General features: G+C 38.0%; 1 protein-coding gene across 1 annotated transcript; it reads left to right on the forward strand.

The window, feature by feature from the left end:
* Nucleotides 1-339: 339 nt before the first annotated feature.
* On the forward strand, nt 340-6,243 carry PDC (phosducin). The gene is made up of 3 exons (XM_036343564.1): nt 340-400; nt 2,865-3,016; nt 5,719-6,243. Exons 1-3 carry the CDS (start codon nt 340-342, stop codon nt 6,241-6,243), a joined length of 738 nt encoding a protein of 245 aa, XP_036199457.1.
* Nucleotides 6,244-13,966: the final 7,723 nt, after the last annotated feature.

The following is a 13,966-nucleotide window of genomic DNA, read 5'->3' on the forward strand; positions in this document are numbered from 1 at the left end:
GTTTCTATTTCTCTCTCCCTCTCCCTTCTTCTCTGAAATCAATAAAAATAATGTTAAAAAAATAATGTTCACTGAGTGCATAGATCAAAACTGAAGGCTTTTAAAGTAAAAGACATACTACGAATTATATAAAATCCTTAGGTCCAAATATCTGTAATACAGATATTAATGTCCTTTTACAAGCAGATAGAAACATTTTAAAGACTTTATCACTTGAGATAATCCTTAGCCTCCATGGAACCTGACAGTAGAGGAATATTTATGTATTTATCTATTTATTTCTGATCTATCATTACTTCTTTGCTCATCCTATAGATTATATCAAATCTAATCTTTAAAATGGAAGAAGCCAAAAACCCAAGTTTGGAAGAAGACTTTGAAGGACAGGCGACACATACAGGTAAGCAAAGCAATAGGAAGAAAACTAATTATTAAATTAAAATTAAACCTGAAGATCTCCAATGTTCTTATTGCCACTATTCAGTATGGAATTTGTTATACCTTTGAGTGGTCTGATGGAATCATCTAAAAATAATTGCGTGGGTACATTAATGTGAGATCAAGTACTTCAAAAAAAAGTTTTACTTAGAAGTTAAGGAATGAGAATTTTAATTTGAAACACTAGTTATTGAGGATTTCTTGCTGCCAGCTCTCATATGTACACTAAAATTGAGCCACTATCCTCTCTCCTGATACCCCCCACTATGGACTTTCAGACTTTCTTTGCAATTGTAAACAATAATAGACCAAAAGATAAATAAATTAAGTTTTTAAATTTGTTACTCTGTAAAAAGTAAAGATAATGATAAAACATTCTTAAATCAATATTTCTCCAGAAAAACCTGACAAGATTGTCAGAAAAAAATGTGGAAGCAACAATGTACATCAAAAAGAAACTGCTTAAGTAAATTAATACCTATAAAATGAAATACCATTACTCCAGTTTTTTAAAAAAGGAAGCATCTCTGTATGTATGTATGTGAAAAATATCTCTGAGATATATTATGAGGTAAAAAAAAAAGCAAGGAAGGGAAAGTATGTATAATATACTACCATTTTTTTAAACAAGTTGAAAAATTATTTTTTTATATACATACTAGAGGCCCAGTGCATGAAATTTGTGCACTCGGGGGTTCTCTCAGCCCGGCCTGCACCCTCTTACAGTCCACGTGCCCTTGGGGGATGTCCTACTGACAGCTTAGGCCCGCTCCCTTAGTGCTGCTGCAGAGCCTGGCTTCTGGCTGAGCGGCCCTGCCCCTGTGGGAGCGCACTGACCACCAAGGGGCAGCTCCTGCATTGAGCGTCTGCCCCCAGGTGGTCAGTGTGCACTGTAGCAACCGGTTGTTCCGCTATTCAGTCAACTTGTATATTAGCCTTTTATTATATAGGATAAACACATGTTATAAATGTTCATATTTTGTATTTGTAGAACATACCTGGAAGACAAAGATGACACAAGTAAACAAAAAACATTAATTGCCTAAATATAATGAATGCAAAGGTGGGCAAAAGTAGGTTTACAGTTGTTCATACGGAAAATAATCTATATATATAAAACCCTAAGCTACTGGCCGACTAATCAACCGGTGGACCGTTTGACCGGTTTCTATGACATGCACTGACCACCGAGGACAGATACTCAACCCAGGAGCTGCCACCTGGTGGTCAGTGCACTCCCACAGCAGGAGCGCCACTCAGCTGACCAACAGGTGCCAGACGCTGGGCTCAAGGCTGGTGAGAGCAGCTGCAGAGATGCGAGCCTCTCCCACCTCCGAAGCAACACCAAGCAGCAGCAGCAGACACAGCAGGGCCAGGATGAGCGGGAGCAGCATGGTGACTAACCCCGGGCTCGGGCTCCTCTCCAGCTGCCTGTCGCTTCACACACTACTACATCCCTCGGGGGATGTAGGACTGCCAGTTTCAGCCGATCCCTGCAGGCCAGGCTGAGAGACCCCACTTGTGCACAAATTCGTGCACTGGGCCTCGCGTTAATAAATAATAATACAAGAATACACTGTTTCATGTCCTCACAACTGTATATCTATTTTTGCCCCCACACTATAAATAAATTTATATTAAAATTATATAAATAACAATTCTTAGAAAATATGTGGCAAAAGAAAATATGTTCTCATATATAACACAATATTAAAGATATGGATATGGCTAACCTTTCGTGAAGAATATGTAAAACTGCATATTTTCAAGAATTTAGACCTTCTTCCAAACACTGTTATTATTTATCAGGGCAACTGAATATCAGAATTGCAGTTGGATCACCATTGATATAAATATGCAAATCCCATCCTTTCTATATTTGTAAAAGATTTTTAGAATCTTAGGAGGTATTAGATGATCATATAATGATTTTTATTGAGGTTAGGCCTCCCTCTCACTGGTTTTCTTTTACATGCTATTGTTATTTTGGGTCTTGATATATTTTAATTTGTTTCTCCAATAATCCTAGTTTCCTCTGTTATGGCGTGGTGCCAATTTTAGTTTATTGCTGAAGCATCTCTGTTATGTAATAAAAATGCTGTTTTTCTAAAATTCTAATTTCCTCTCTACACTCTAAATTTTTAATATCTTTACCCCCAAATTTTGACAATAGTTCAAAGCCCACGATTTGCATTTTCATCAATGCAGATGTTTCAGACAGATTCTTAGCCAAAACCTATTTAACAGGATTAATGTGGAGAAAACATTTTTACGAGGATGGTAGTCTGAAATTTCTAGCCCAAACAAGATGTTTGTTTCTGATTCAGAACATGACAAGTCTATTCCCATGGTGACACACAAATGTCAATGTATGAAGTCCTTTTGAAAATAAAAAGGGAAACAATTGATTTTTAATTGTATTTCAGGACCCAAAGGAGTAATACATGATTGGAGAAAGTTTAAATTAGAGAGCGAAGATAACGACTCAGTCCCACCGAGCAAGAAGGAGATTCTCAGACAAATGTCTTCTCCTCAGAGTAGGGATGACAGAGACTCGAAGGAAAGATTCAGCAGAAAGGTAAGCTAAGGAAAAATCAATAAATAATTTACAATGTGTAAACATGAGTCATGGTTTTTTACAGCACCGTTTTTTTTTCAGCTTACTTATGTACTTGTTATATAAGGTGTATGTCTATGTGCATGAAAAGATACATTAGAAGATGATCTCTATGATGTTAATGGAGATTATCCCAGAGTATCAGAGTAGTGACATTACGTTCTGCCTTTAGGTTATCATTTATTTTTGAATCTTTACCATTAGCATGTATTAATTTATATAACAACAATATTTTCAATTTATTTTTATTGTTTTTTTAGAGAGGAAAGGGGAGGGAGAGTGAGACAGAAACATCAATGATGAGAGAGAATCATTGATGGGTTGCCTCCTGCATGCCCCAAATGGGGATCGAGCCTACAACCCAGGCATGTACCCGACCAGGAATCAAACCGTGAGCTCCTGGTTCACAGGTTGATGCTCAACTACTGAGCCACACCTGCCAGGCAACAACAATATTAATTTTAAAAACAATAAAGTGATTTTCACTGTGGGAAAAATCACTTCAGTGGATTCTCTTCAAACTAGTATATTTGAGTTGTTGTATATTGATTCTTAACAGACAGTGCTTCAGGAATATATTTGCTTCCAGGCTTCTGGCCACTGTGAAAGTCTAAGATGTTGGTTTTGGTTCCTTCACTGAGTCATTATGTAATGTGGGAGAGACAACTAAATTTTCCCATCTTAGGAACTGTAACATCTTCTCCACTTGCTTTACAGGGATGTGAAGAGAAAGTAAGTGTAAAAGTGTTTTTGAAATATGTATAATGCTTACACAAACATGAGATATTATTGTTAAAGCTGTACTAAGGTTAAGCTTTAGCAATGTGTCTAATCATTAAATATCTATATGCTTGAATATGTGAATGGAACAAGTTCTCATAAAAATGCTCAAATGTTTAAGTCAGTATTTGTGTGGTTTAGTTTGTTTAAATTAACATAATTATAGTAGCAACTTAAAAATTATACATTTAACAATTTTTAGGTTTAAAACAAATTAGCCCTGCCAGCATGGCTCAGTGGTTGAGTGTCAACCATTTAACCTGAACTTCAGTATCTTCTGTAAAAGTATGTATTAACAGCTACCTCATAGGTTTGTTGTGAGGATTAAGTAAAATAATCTATGCAAATTGCCTTAGATATAGATTTTTCTTAAATCCCACTTTCTTGCCTTCTCAATTGTCTACTTGAAATACTGTCAGCAGTTGCTGTTTGAGAGGCTACTGGTGAGAAGGCTGATTGATCCCCTTGGGAACTGTCCACCTTCCATGGTTCTTGGATGCTCCACAGCTCTTTAGACCCTTTATTGCTCCTTTGTACCCTTTCTTCTTCTACTTCCGCCTTCTTTTCTTTTTTTTTAAGGGTGGTTGTAGGGAATGTGTTTTTAACATTCTGTTGAATAAGTTGATAATAGTGTAGCTCTTAAGAAAGGTTCTGCAAATAATTTTATATTCCATCTGTAGTGATAAGTAGCTGCATTGGAAGATGAAAGGCCATTTCTTGCTTTAGCCTAAACCAGTGGATAAGAATTGCCTAGAGGGCTTGTTTCAATAGGGCTCACCCAGTCTCACCCTTACAGGTTCTGATTTGATAGATCTGGGGTGGTGCCCAAAAATTTGCATTTCCCAGCACTTCTCAGGGGATGCTGATGCTGGTATAGCAGGAACCTCCTGGCTAATCTGATGAACTCTAAATAGTAGTAAAGCTGTCTTGGATCTTAGTCTACATATCCAAAAAAAATCAGTAAGTGATAAGATATAACCTTTTTAATAACTTTCATGGAGGAGACACCAATGTCCAAAGGCATTTGTTGAGGACACATTTAAGTGTATGTGTGTGTGTGTGTGTGTGTGTGTGTGTGTCGTGCACGCTTTATGAAAGTCACTCCAGAGTAGACCTTGCTGGTTTGTTTGTGAGTTTTTGTTCTCACCTGAAGTGATGGGCAGTTAAATGGCACATTTCTGACTGAGACTGTGATCATCTCATGGCTCAGCTATACTCAGCAATATTTATGTGTGCATTTACGTCATGAAATAATTACTGAGCCCCTACTTTGTGTCAGACATTATAGCAGATATTGAATAGTGAGTGAGACAAATAAAATTCCTGCCTTCACAGAATGTATCAGTTAGAAAAACAATTATTAATATTAAACACTTCAACAAATAAATATTTAATTCAATATCACATAGTGTTTATTGCTATGAAGGAAAACTAAACCCATATATGGAATAGAAAGCTTGGGGCAGGGATTCTTTTAGGTATAATCAAAGAAGGTGACATTTGAACAAAAGCTTGAATAAGGTAAAGGAGAAGGTCACATTGGGGCTGTAGGGGGATAGCAAATGCAAACTCTCTGAGTGAGGATGGGTTTGGTGTGTCTAAAGAATTGAATTTCGCCCTGACTGGTTTGGCTCAGTGGATAGAGCATCAGCCTGCGGACTAGAGGGTCCCGGGTTCGATTCCAGTCAAGGGCATGTACCTTGGTTGCGGGCACATCCCCAGTAGGGGGTGTGCAGGAAGCAGCTGATCGATGTTTCTGTATAATTGATGTTTCTAACTCTCTATCCCTCTCCCTTCCTCTCTGTAAAAAAATCAATAAAATATTTTTTTTAAGTTGAATTTCTGGCTGAATGGTTTCTATAATTCTTTTTATGTATTCCCAGATGAGCATTCAAGAATATGAACTAATCCACCAAGACAAAGAAGATGAAACTTGCCTTCGTAAATACCGTAGACAGTGTATGCAGGATATGCACCGGAAGCTGAGTTTTGGGCCTAGATACGGGCTTATGTACGAGCTGGAAACTGGGGAGCAATTCCTGGAGACCATTGAAAAGGAGAAGAAAATCACCACCATCGTTGTTCACATTTATGAAGAGGGCATTAAAGGCTGTGATGCTCTAAACAGTAGCCTAACATGCCTTGCAGCCGAATACCCTATGGTCAAGTTTTGTAAAATAAAAGCTTCTCATACAGGGGCCCAGGACCGCTTTTCCTCTGATGTACTCCCCACACTGCTCGTCTACAAGGGTGGGGAACTCATAAGCAATTTTATTAGTGTTGCTGAACAGTTTGCTGAAGAATTTTTTGCTGGGGATGTGGAGTCTTTCCTAAACGAATATGGGTTACTACCTGAAAGAGAGATACATGCCCTAGAGCAGAAAAACATGGAAGAAGATATTGAATAAGATTCCCTATGTCAATATTTCATATTTCTCTTTTACATATTGAACATTGATTTGGTAGTTTCCATATTCTTTTAGAGAATACCAAGTATGGACATAGCTAGTCTAATGTGGAAATAAAATCAGGTTGACACTAAGGTTGTATGAATAGCATTTCTTAGTATTAGTTACTAAAATTGATATAATGCTTTATTACAAAATACTGTAGTCTTCAGAAACATGTTAGTAGACAAAGAGAAAATGGATAATATTGTTTTCAAAAATCCCTTTCAAGCCCTAGCCGGTTTGGCTCGGTGGATAGAGCGTCAGCCTGAGGACTGAAGGGTCCCAGGTTCGATTCCGGTCAAGGGCATGTACCTTGGTTGTGGGCACATCCCCAGTGGGGGGTGTGCAGGAGGCAGCTGATTGATGTTTCTCTCATCGATGTTTCTAACTCTCTATCTCTCTCCCTTCCTCTCTGTAAAAAATCAATAAAATATATTTTTAAAAAATCCCTTTCAAGTTATGTATTAACTTTTTTACTTCTTTTATTTTCTGCAAGGTTATTATTTGGACTTTAAAAAATATATCATTAATCCCTAGCCGGTTTGGCTTGAGTGGATAAAGCATTGCCCTCGGACTAAAGGGTCCCGGGTTTGATTCTGGTCAAGGGCACATGCCTGGGTTGTGGGCTCGATCCCCAGCATGGGGCGTGGAGAAGGCAGCTGATCAATGATCCTCTCTCATCATTGATGTTTCTGTCTCTCTCTTCCTCTCCCTTCCTCTCTGAAATCAATAAAGATATGCGAAAAAAATAAAAAATATATCATTAATTATCATTTTGTCTATGTAATAAGAATAAAGTCTCATAAGGAAATAAATATTCTATTTGAAGTCTATTCTTTCTCAGGGATCACAACATCAAGGTCCTAAAAACATTATATAACCTAAAATTTTAGAAATATCATTCAGAAAGATATATTCCAACCAAAGTAATGCACAAGAAACTTAGAAACTTTGTAGAGCATTAAAGTTGTAAGAAAGAAAAAAAGAAATATTTGTTAGACATAAAATTTCAGAGGTTAACCTTCTCTATTAAAAAGACAGTGTAGAAGCAAGGCTTTTTTATTCTTGGGACAAAAGAATAACATTTAGTATATTAATAATAATCTCCAATTATGGGCTAGTAATTTTATATATATATATATATATATATATATATATATATATATATATATATATATATAATCTCTAATTCTTAACTACAGTCCTGCAAGTAGATAATATTCTTCTCACTTTATAAATGATGAAACTGAAGTGAAGTAGGAGTTCAGGTTTGTACATGTTCCCCTAGTGAACCAATGTGGAAAACAGATATTTCTAACAAATTCTGTCTCCACCCTTCTAAATTATTATTTTATAGCTTCTCTTCTTTCCTTAAACCTTTAATACCATTTCCCCCCAATCTAAACACTTCACTTTGCTCATACTTCATTGAGAAGATAGAAGTTATCAGATGAGTCCTACCTCATCTCTCCATTACCAATCTAAAATGTGTACCTGTAGCCTGGCCAATCGATGATTCTCTCTCACCACTGATGTTTCTATCTCTCTCTCCCTCTCCCTTCCTCTCTGATATCAATAAAAATATATTTTTAAAAAATATGCCCATCTATAATTTAAAGTTTCCAACCATCCCTCATTTCTCTGCTTTTTCTTTATGATCATGTCTCTTGAAAGAAGTATCCAAAGTCTCTATCTTTATTCCTCATTTCCCATTTTTTCATCCATTTCAATCAGGCCTTATTATTGACCAGTCCCTGACATACAGTTGCTACAATACATACTGTTTTTGCTCATGATATCCCTCTTTATTAATAGAGAAAGGCATTTTAAATACCCTATGGTTGATGAATACTAGACACAAAGCGGAAAAGTCCTAGAATGAAGACATGCAAGGTAATATAGATATATAAAATAAGGAGCTTAAAAAACATGTTTTCTCCTATCAACTAATTGATATCAAATTTAATTAATCCCTTACAGAGTCCTCTGTAATGGAATTACTGGAATTTAAAGAAACCACAGCAAAAAAAACACAGGAGCCTTATATGAGATATTTATCATCTTAAAACTCTTTACTAGAACAATTGTTTAGATTGACATTAATTCCATGGATGGGTAGCAAGTAAAAGATGATAGCAAAGCAGTGAAGAAGAACAGTCAAGTGGGTATCTCAAAAGAGAACAATATTATAAAGAGAAAACATAAGTTCCTTTCAATCACTAGTCATTATGAACCACAATATAATACAGCTTTGTAGGGCAGGGGTAGAAAAGTATAGCTACACAGTGAAAGAAGGCTCTCATCGATGGAAAAGAAGGGTAAAAGCAAGAGCTTTGAAAGATTCCTGTTCAATGAAAGCTTTCCTCTTATGAGAAATAACCTACCAAGCATTAATTTGAAATTAATGCAAACTTCAGCAGGACTAACCCCAGGAATGTATTTAACCCATAATTGCCAAAACAAAAGTAACTAGGTGGCACCTTTGTAGGGAATAAGTGATGATAGCAACCATTCTCAAAATAAGTACTTGGTGACTAATGGATACCAAAGTAAATCTTGATGGTAACACTCGTCAGCAAGAATCGGACAAAAGGCAGGATTTGACTAGAATATTTGAAACCCGCTGCTGCAGAAATCCTGGGTTACACACTCGCCTCCTGTAAACACTTAATCTGCTATTATTTTAGGCAGGAGGAGAGGAAGAGCTCATTTTTGTCTCAGCAAAAGAGTGACGTCTTAAATGTAAAGGTTTAAAGTGTCATAACATGTCATAACAAACCACCCAAATAATACTGGAATAGACTTGAAATAACAGCCAAAAGTGTTACTTGTAAAATAAAATGAAAATAATAAAAAAATCTGTAGGGAATAGCAAAATTATCTTTCCTTCATTTGTTCACAAAATATTTATTGACAAGTTGCAGGGTCCTTGACCTTAAGGAGCACAAAGTAAAGGAAACAGGCACATAAGGAATAGATGACAAGTGCATCTACATTTGTATCTCTGTCTATGTCTGTATTAGTAGTGGTGGTTGGTATCCTGAACTTCCTAGGTTTGAATGCACTCACTACTTTTGTGACCTTGAGCACATTCATTATCCTCTCTTGTACCTGTTTCCTCAACTATCCTATCTAATAAAAGACAAATAGGGTAATTAACCATACCTCCGATATGCTTCCCATTGGCTAATCAGGACGATATGCAAATTAACTGCCAACCAAGATGGCGGTTAACTGCCAACAAAGATGTTGGCTAATTTGCATACTGCAGGCAGGGCGGGACAGCGCCATCCCGCCTGCCCCGCTGCCATCCGGGCCTGCTATCTGCAACCTGGGCGGCAGGCGGCCCACATAGGACCCGACCCAGAGCTGGCCACCGGCCATGCCCACAAACGGCCCTCCCGCGGGGAACCAAGGCTGGCAGTTGCTAATGCACCGATCTGCCAACACGCACACCCGGGCCGCCTTTGCCCTGCGCAAACTATGCAGGTGGGAGAGGGGAGTGGGGCCGCTGGGAACAGGGCGGGAACTGCCCGGGGTTTGCATCAGGCAGCCGAGAGCAGAGTGCAAACTATGCAGCCAGGAGAGGGGTGAGAGTCCACTGAGAGCAGGACGGGAACTTCCCAGGGTTTGTGTCAGGCAGCCCAGAGCGGAGTGTGAACTATCCCGACCGGTAGCTGCTTGCTCATTCACTTACTTACTCATTCATTCATTCACTCATTCACTCGCTCATTCATTCACTCATTCCCTCACTCAGCAAACCCTCTCAGGTCCCTGGCACCAGGCCAGGCACTGAAGGTGAAGAAGGATAAGACAGAGCTATGTCCTCAAGATGTTAGTAATTCAGTATGCAGCCAGGAGAGGGGCACCAGGCTGCTGGGAGCAGGGAGGGAACTTTCCCGGGGTGGACTTCAGGCAGCCAGGAGTGGGGCCGGAACTTCTGCCGTATTGCCATGGCAACGCGGCAGAAGTTCCCACCCTGTAGCTGCTTGCTCATTCACTTACTAGCTCATTCATTCACTCATTCACTCACTCATTATTCACTCACTCAGCAAACCCTCTCAGGTCCCTGGCACCAGGCCAGGCACTGAAGGTGAAGCAGGATAAGACAGAGCTATGTCCTCAAGATGTCAGTAATTCAGTAGGGCGAAGCAGGCACATGAACAAGGCAGTTGTATGCACAGATGCACTGTACTGGGTTCGGTGAGGGCTGTAACTAACGCCGACTTTGTTCTCTTGATAAAATGGGGCCTCGGGAGCCAGGCTGCCCAAGCCTATAGGCCTGTGCCTCGGCCAGGAGTGGCCCGGGTCCCGGAACATGACATAGGGTGCAGGTCGGGCTGAGAGGTCTGGCCCCACCCCTCACCCTCACCCCCGAGTGCACAACTTTTTGTGCACCGGGCTACTAGTAAAATAATAATAGGCTCAGCCTCACTGGGTTGTTATGAAGAAAAAAATAAGTAAATTGTGTAAACTACTTAGAATAGTGCCTGTCACATAATGTCTTACTCAAATGTTAGTTATGATTATTATTATTAATAGATATATATGAAGCAAAATGGTGCATAGCTTATATTGATGTAAGATCTTAAATATACATAAATAAAGGTAATTTAAGAAGTTGGGGTGCAACTTATCTATGTCAGATACAAATATCCACATTCCTCCAAATAGGAGGACCTTATTAAAAATTCTATATATTTGAATTGTAAGAAAGTGAACTGCCATTTAATATTGACTGCAGAGGCCCTGCCGGCGTGGCTCAGTGGTTGAGTGTCAACCTTTGAACCAGGAGGAGATCATGGTTCGATTCCCAGTCAAAGCACATGCCCAGGTTGTGGGTATTCAGGAGGTAGCCAATCAATGATTCTCATCATTGATGTTTCTATCTCTTCCTCTCCCTTCCTCTCTGAAATCAATAAAAATATATTTTTTAAAAATAAAATTGACTGTAGATACCACAATAAGTATAAGTTAAATTAGTTATAAAAACTAGAAGTGTAAAATAAACATTAAAACACAAATAAGAAATGTATAAAATTTTAAGGAATTTATACTGAATTTATTGCAGAATAAAATTATGATTATAATTGTCTGTTCAAATAGATCTAGTACACTGTTATCTAATGCTGAAAATTATCTCATGGATTTATATTTCTTTGTTCTCTTTTTCAAATATTCTATAAAGTTTGAGTATCTAACATATACAAGGAATTATGTCCAATAATAGAGGAGGAGTGATAAAAATGGGTAAGATATAATCATCCCTTCTTCCCAAGGGATTTACAGTCTAGGAAGGGAACACACACATTCCTGAAATTAGAAGAGTTGGGGGCTTATTTTTGTTTCTTTATTACTGTTTAAGGGCTTATATTCTCTTGGTTTTCATGATACTACCATCCAGATTCTCCTATGCTTCTGAAACCATTCTTTCTCAGTTTTACCTTTTGGTTCTTCTTCCTTGGCATACTGATGTTTTATAGGATTAGCTTCCCAAGCCCTTTGTATTGTTTATCCACTCTGATGGCTTCAGGTACCACCTACACACAGCTTCTGAGCCTTGCCACTATTGATATTTGGGGCCATATAATTCGTCATTGTGGGGATTGTCCTGTGTATTGTAGGATGTTTGGCAATATCCCTGGTCTCTACCCGCTAGATGCCAGTATCACCCCTAGTCCAGCTGCAACAAATAAAACTATCTCCAAACAATGCTGAGTGTCCTCTGGAAGTCAAAATCACCCTCCACTCAATAACTACTTACCTTTACCTATAAAATATAGATCTTCTCTTATGTTCCAAAAAAGATAGTGGGTGGGTAAGAAAATCCCAAAGCTTTCAGGTATCTTGGAACATCTGTGAAACAAATAAAAAGAAGTAGACCTGTAAATGAAACATTTGCAGATATAGACACTTCTTAATGAGCCGTGACTTGTGGGAGTACAGAGGCTGTGTACAGAAATATTGTACCTCCTATTACTAAAAAATATATTCTTTCAAAAAAACCATAAATTTAACAGCAATCTTTCTCTAGTCAATTTTCAAGAGTTTGATCTCTAATTGAAAGTTTGAAACCTGAAAAGATCATAAAGATTATTATGGCATTGACATAAATTTAGATAAAGATACGTAGTTTTATGACAAAAGTAATTATTTTTATGGCAGGTAGATTTATTTTAATAACCGCAGTGCTTTTAATAAAAAATTTATGAAAAGTTATTTAAGAACAAATACATGTGCTATGAGCAGATGTTTGCATATCCTGTTATGAAAATAAAACACTTCACAAAGAAGTTAAATATTAAATTCCTGAAACATTGAAGAAGTCAAAATACTATGTAAGTCATGATTACTAAAAGAATTCACATGAAGGCCAGGCCATCTGTGCTGTGAAACAGTGACTTTGGAGACCCCAAACAACATAGCTAACATTTTTATAGTATTACTAGAGGCCCAGTGCATGAAATTCGTGCACTCGGGGGGTGTCCCTCAGCCTAGCCTGCACCCTCTCGCAGTCCGGGAGCTCTTGAGGATGTCCAACTGACGGCTTAGGCCTGCTCCCCATCAGTTGGACACCCTTAGTGCTGCCGCAGAGGCAGGAGAGGCTCCTGCCACCACCACTGCGCTCACCAACCGTGAGCCCAGCTTCTGGCTGAGCGGTACTCTCCCTGTGGGAGCCCACTGACCACCAAGGGGCAGCTCCTGCATTCAGTGTCTGCCTCCTGGTGGTTAGTGTGTGTCATAGTGACCAGTCATTCCGCTGTTCAGTCGATTTGCATATTAGCCTTTTATTATATAGGATAACAATTTCACATACATTATCTCATTTTATTCTCACAATTGCTCTGTGAGTTAGAGCAATGGTTTTAATATGTCCAGTTCAAGAATGAAGATTTTTTTCCAGTTTTATTGAGGTATAATTGACAAATAAAATTGTAAGACATCTAAAGTGTACAACATAATGATTTGATATACACATACATTGTGAAAGGATTACACCCCCTTCCCAGTTCAGCTAAGTAACACAAAGGATGAAGTAATTGAAGTGTTTGTGGTTAGTTGTCTTGTCCAGACTTATACAGCTAGTAAGTATAGAATCCTAGTGCCTATGTTCTTTACATTATATCATAGTCCTTACCTAGCAGACTCTAACACAAAAAATACATTAATAACCAAATTTGGTATTTTCCTAAGATTAGAAGATCTTTCTTAATATATTTCAAGTCTATATGTAAATTCTTTAGAAACACACACACACAAAGTTACTAGATAAAGCTTCAGGAGGTCTCATAACTCCAACAACTAATGTAGTGACCATGACCCTGGTAGAGACAACAAGACTACATATACAGTAATCCCAGTTTTCAATTATGGAATTTCCTTATTTGGGCAATAGCATTTAAGGAAAACATTAAATTGTATCTTTACTTGAGACTCTTAGCTGTAACAAGTATCAAATTATTTTTCTCTTTCAGGTTTGTTTTTTCGCTTTTGTGCCATAGTACATAAGACAATGCTCTTAAAAATTAGTTTTCATAAAACCAGGTGTTTCACCCTAGGCAATTTTATTTCTCAGAGTGTCCACTCCCAATTCCCAATCCTTGAACACATACTAGCTTGATTTATTCATCTTATCTCAAAAACAATATTTCATTTTTAAAGGTTGACATTTATTCATCAC

This window comes from Myotis myotis, unplaced genomic scaffold (genome assembly GCF_014108235.1).
Source record: "Myotis myotis isolate mMyoMyo1 unplaced genomic scaffold, mMyoMyo1.p scaffold_m19_p_18, whole genome shotgun sequence".
Taxonomy (NCBI): Eukaryota; Metazoa; Chordata; class Mammalia; order Chiroptera; family Vespertilionidae; genus Myotis; species Myotis myotis.

Bases quoted from the DNA above. Each gene is read 5' to 3' on its own strand.
- PDC (XM_036343564.1), top strand. From the start codon at position 340: ATGGAAGAAGCCAAAAACCCAAGTTTGGAAGAAGACTTTGAAGGACAG. The intron at 401-2,864 runs GTAAGCAAAGCA...ATTGTATTTCAG, and splicing joins AGGACAGGCGACACATACAG to GACCCAAAGGAGTAATACAT. The intron at 3,017-5,718 runs GTAAGCTAAGGA...ATGTATTCCCAG, and splicing joins AGGAAAGATTCAGCAGAAAG to ATGAGCATTCAAGAATATGA.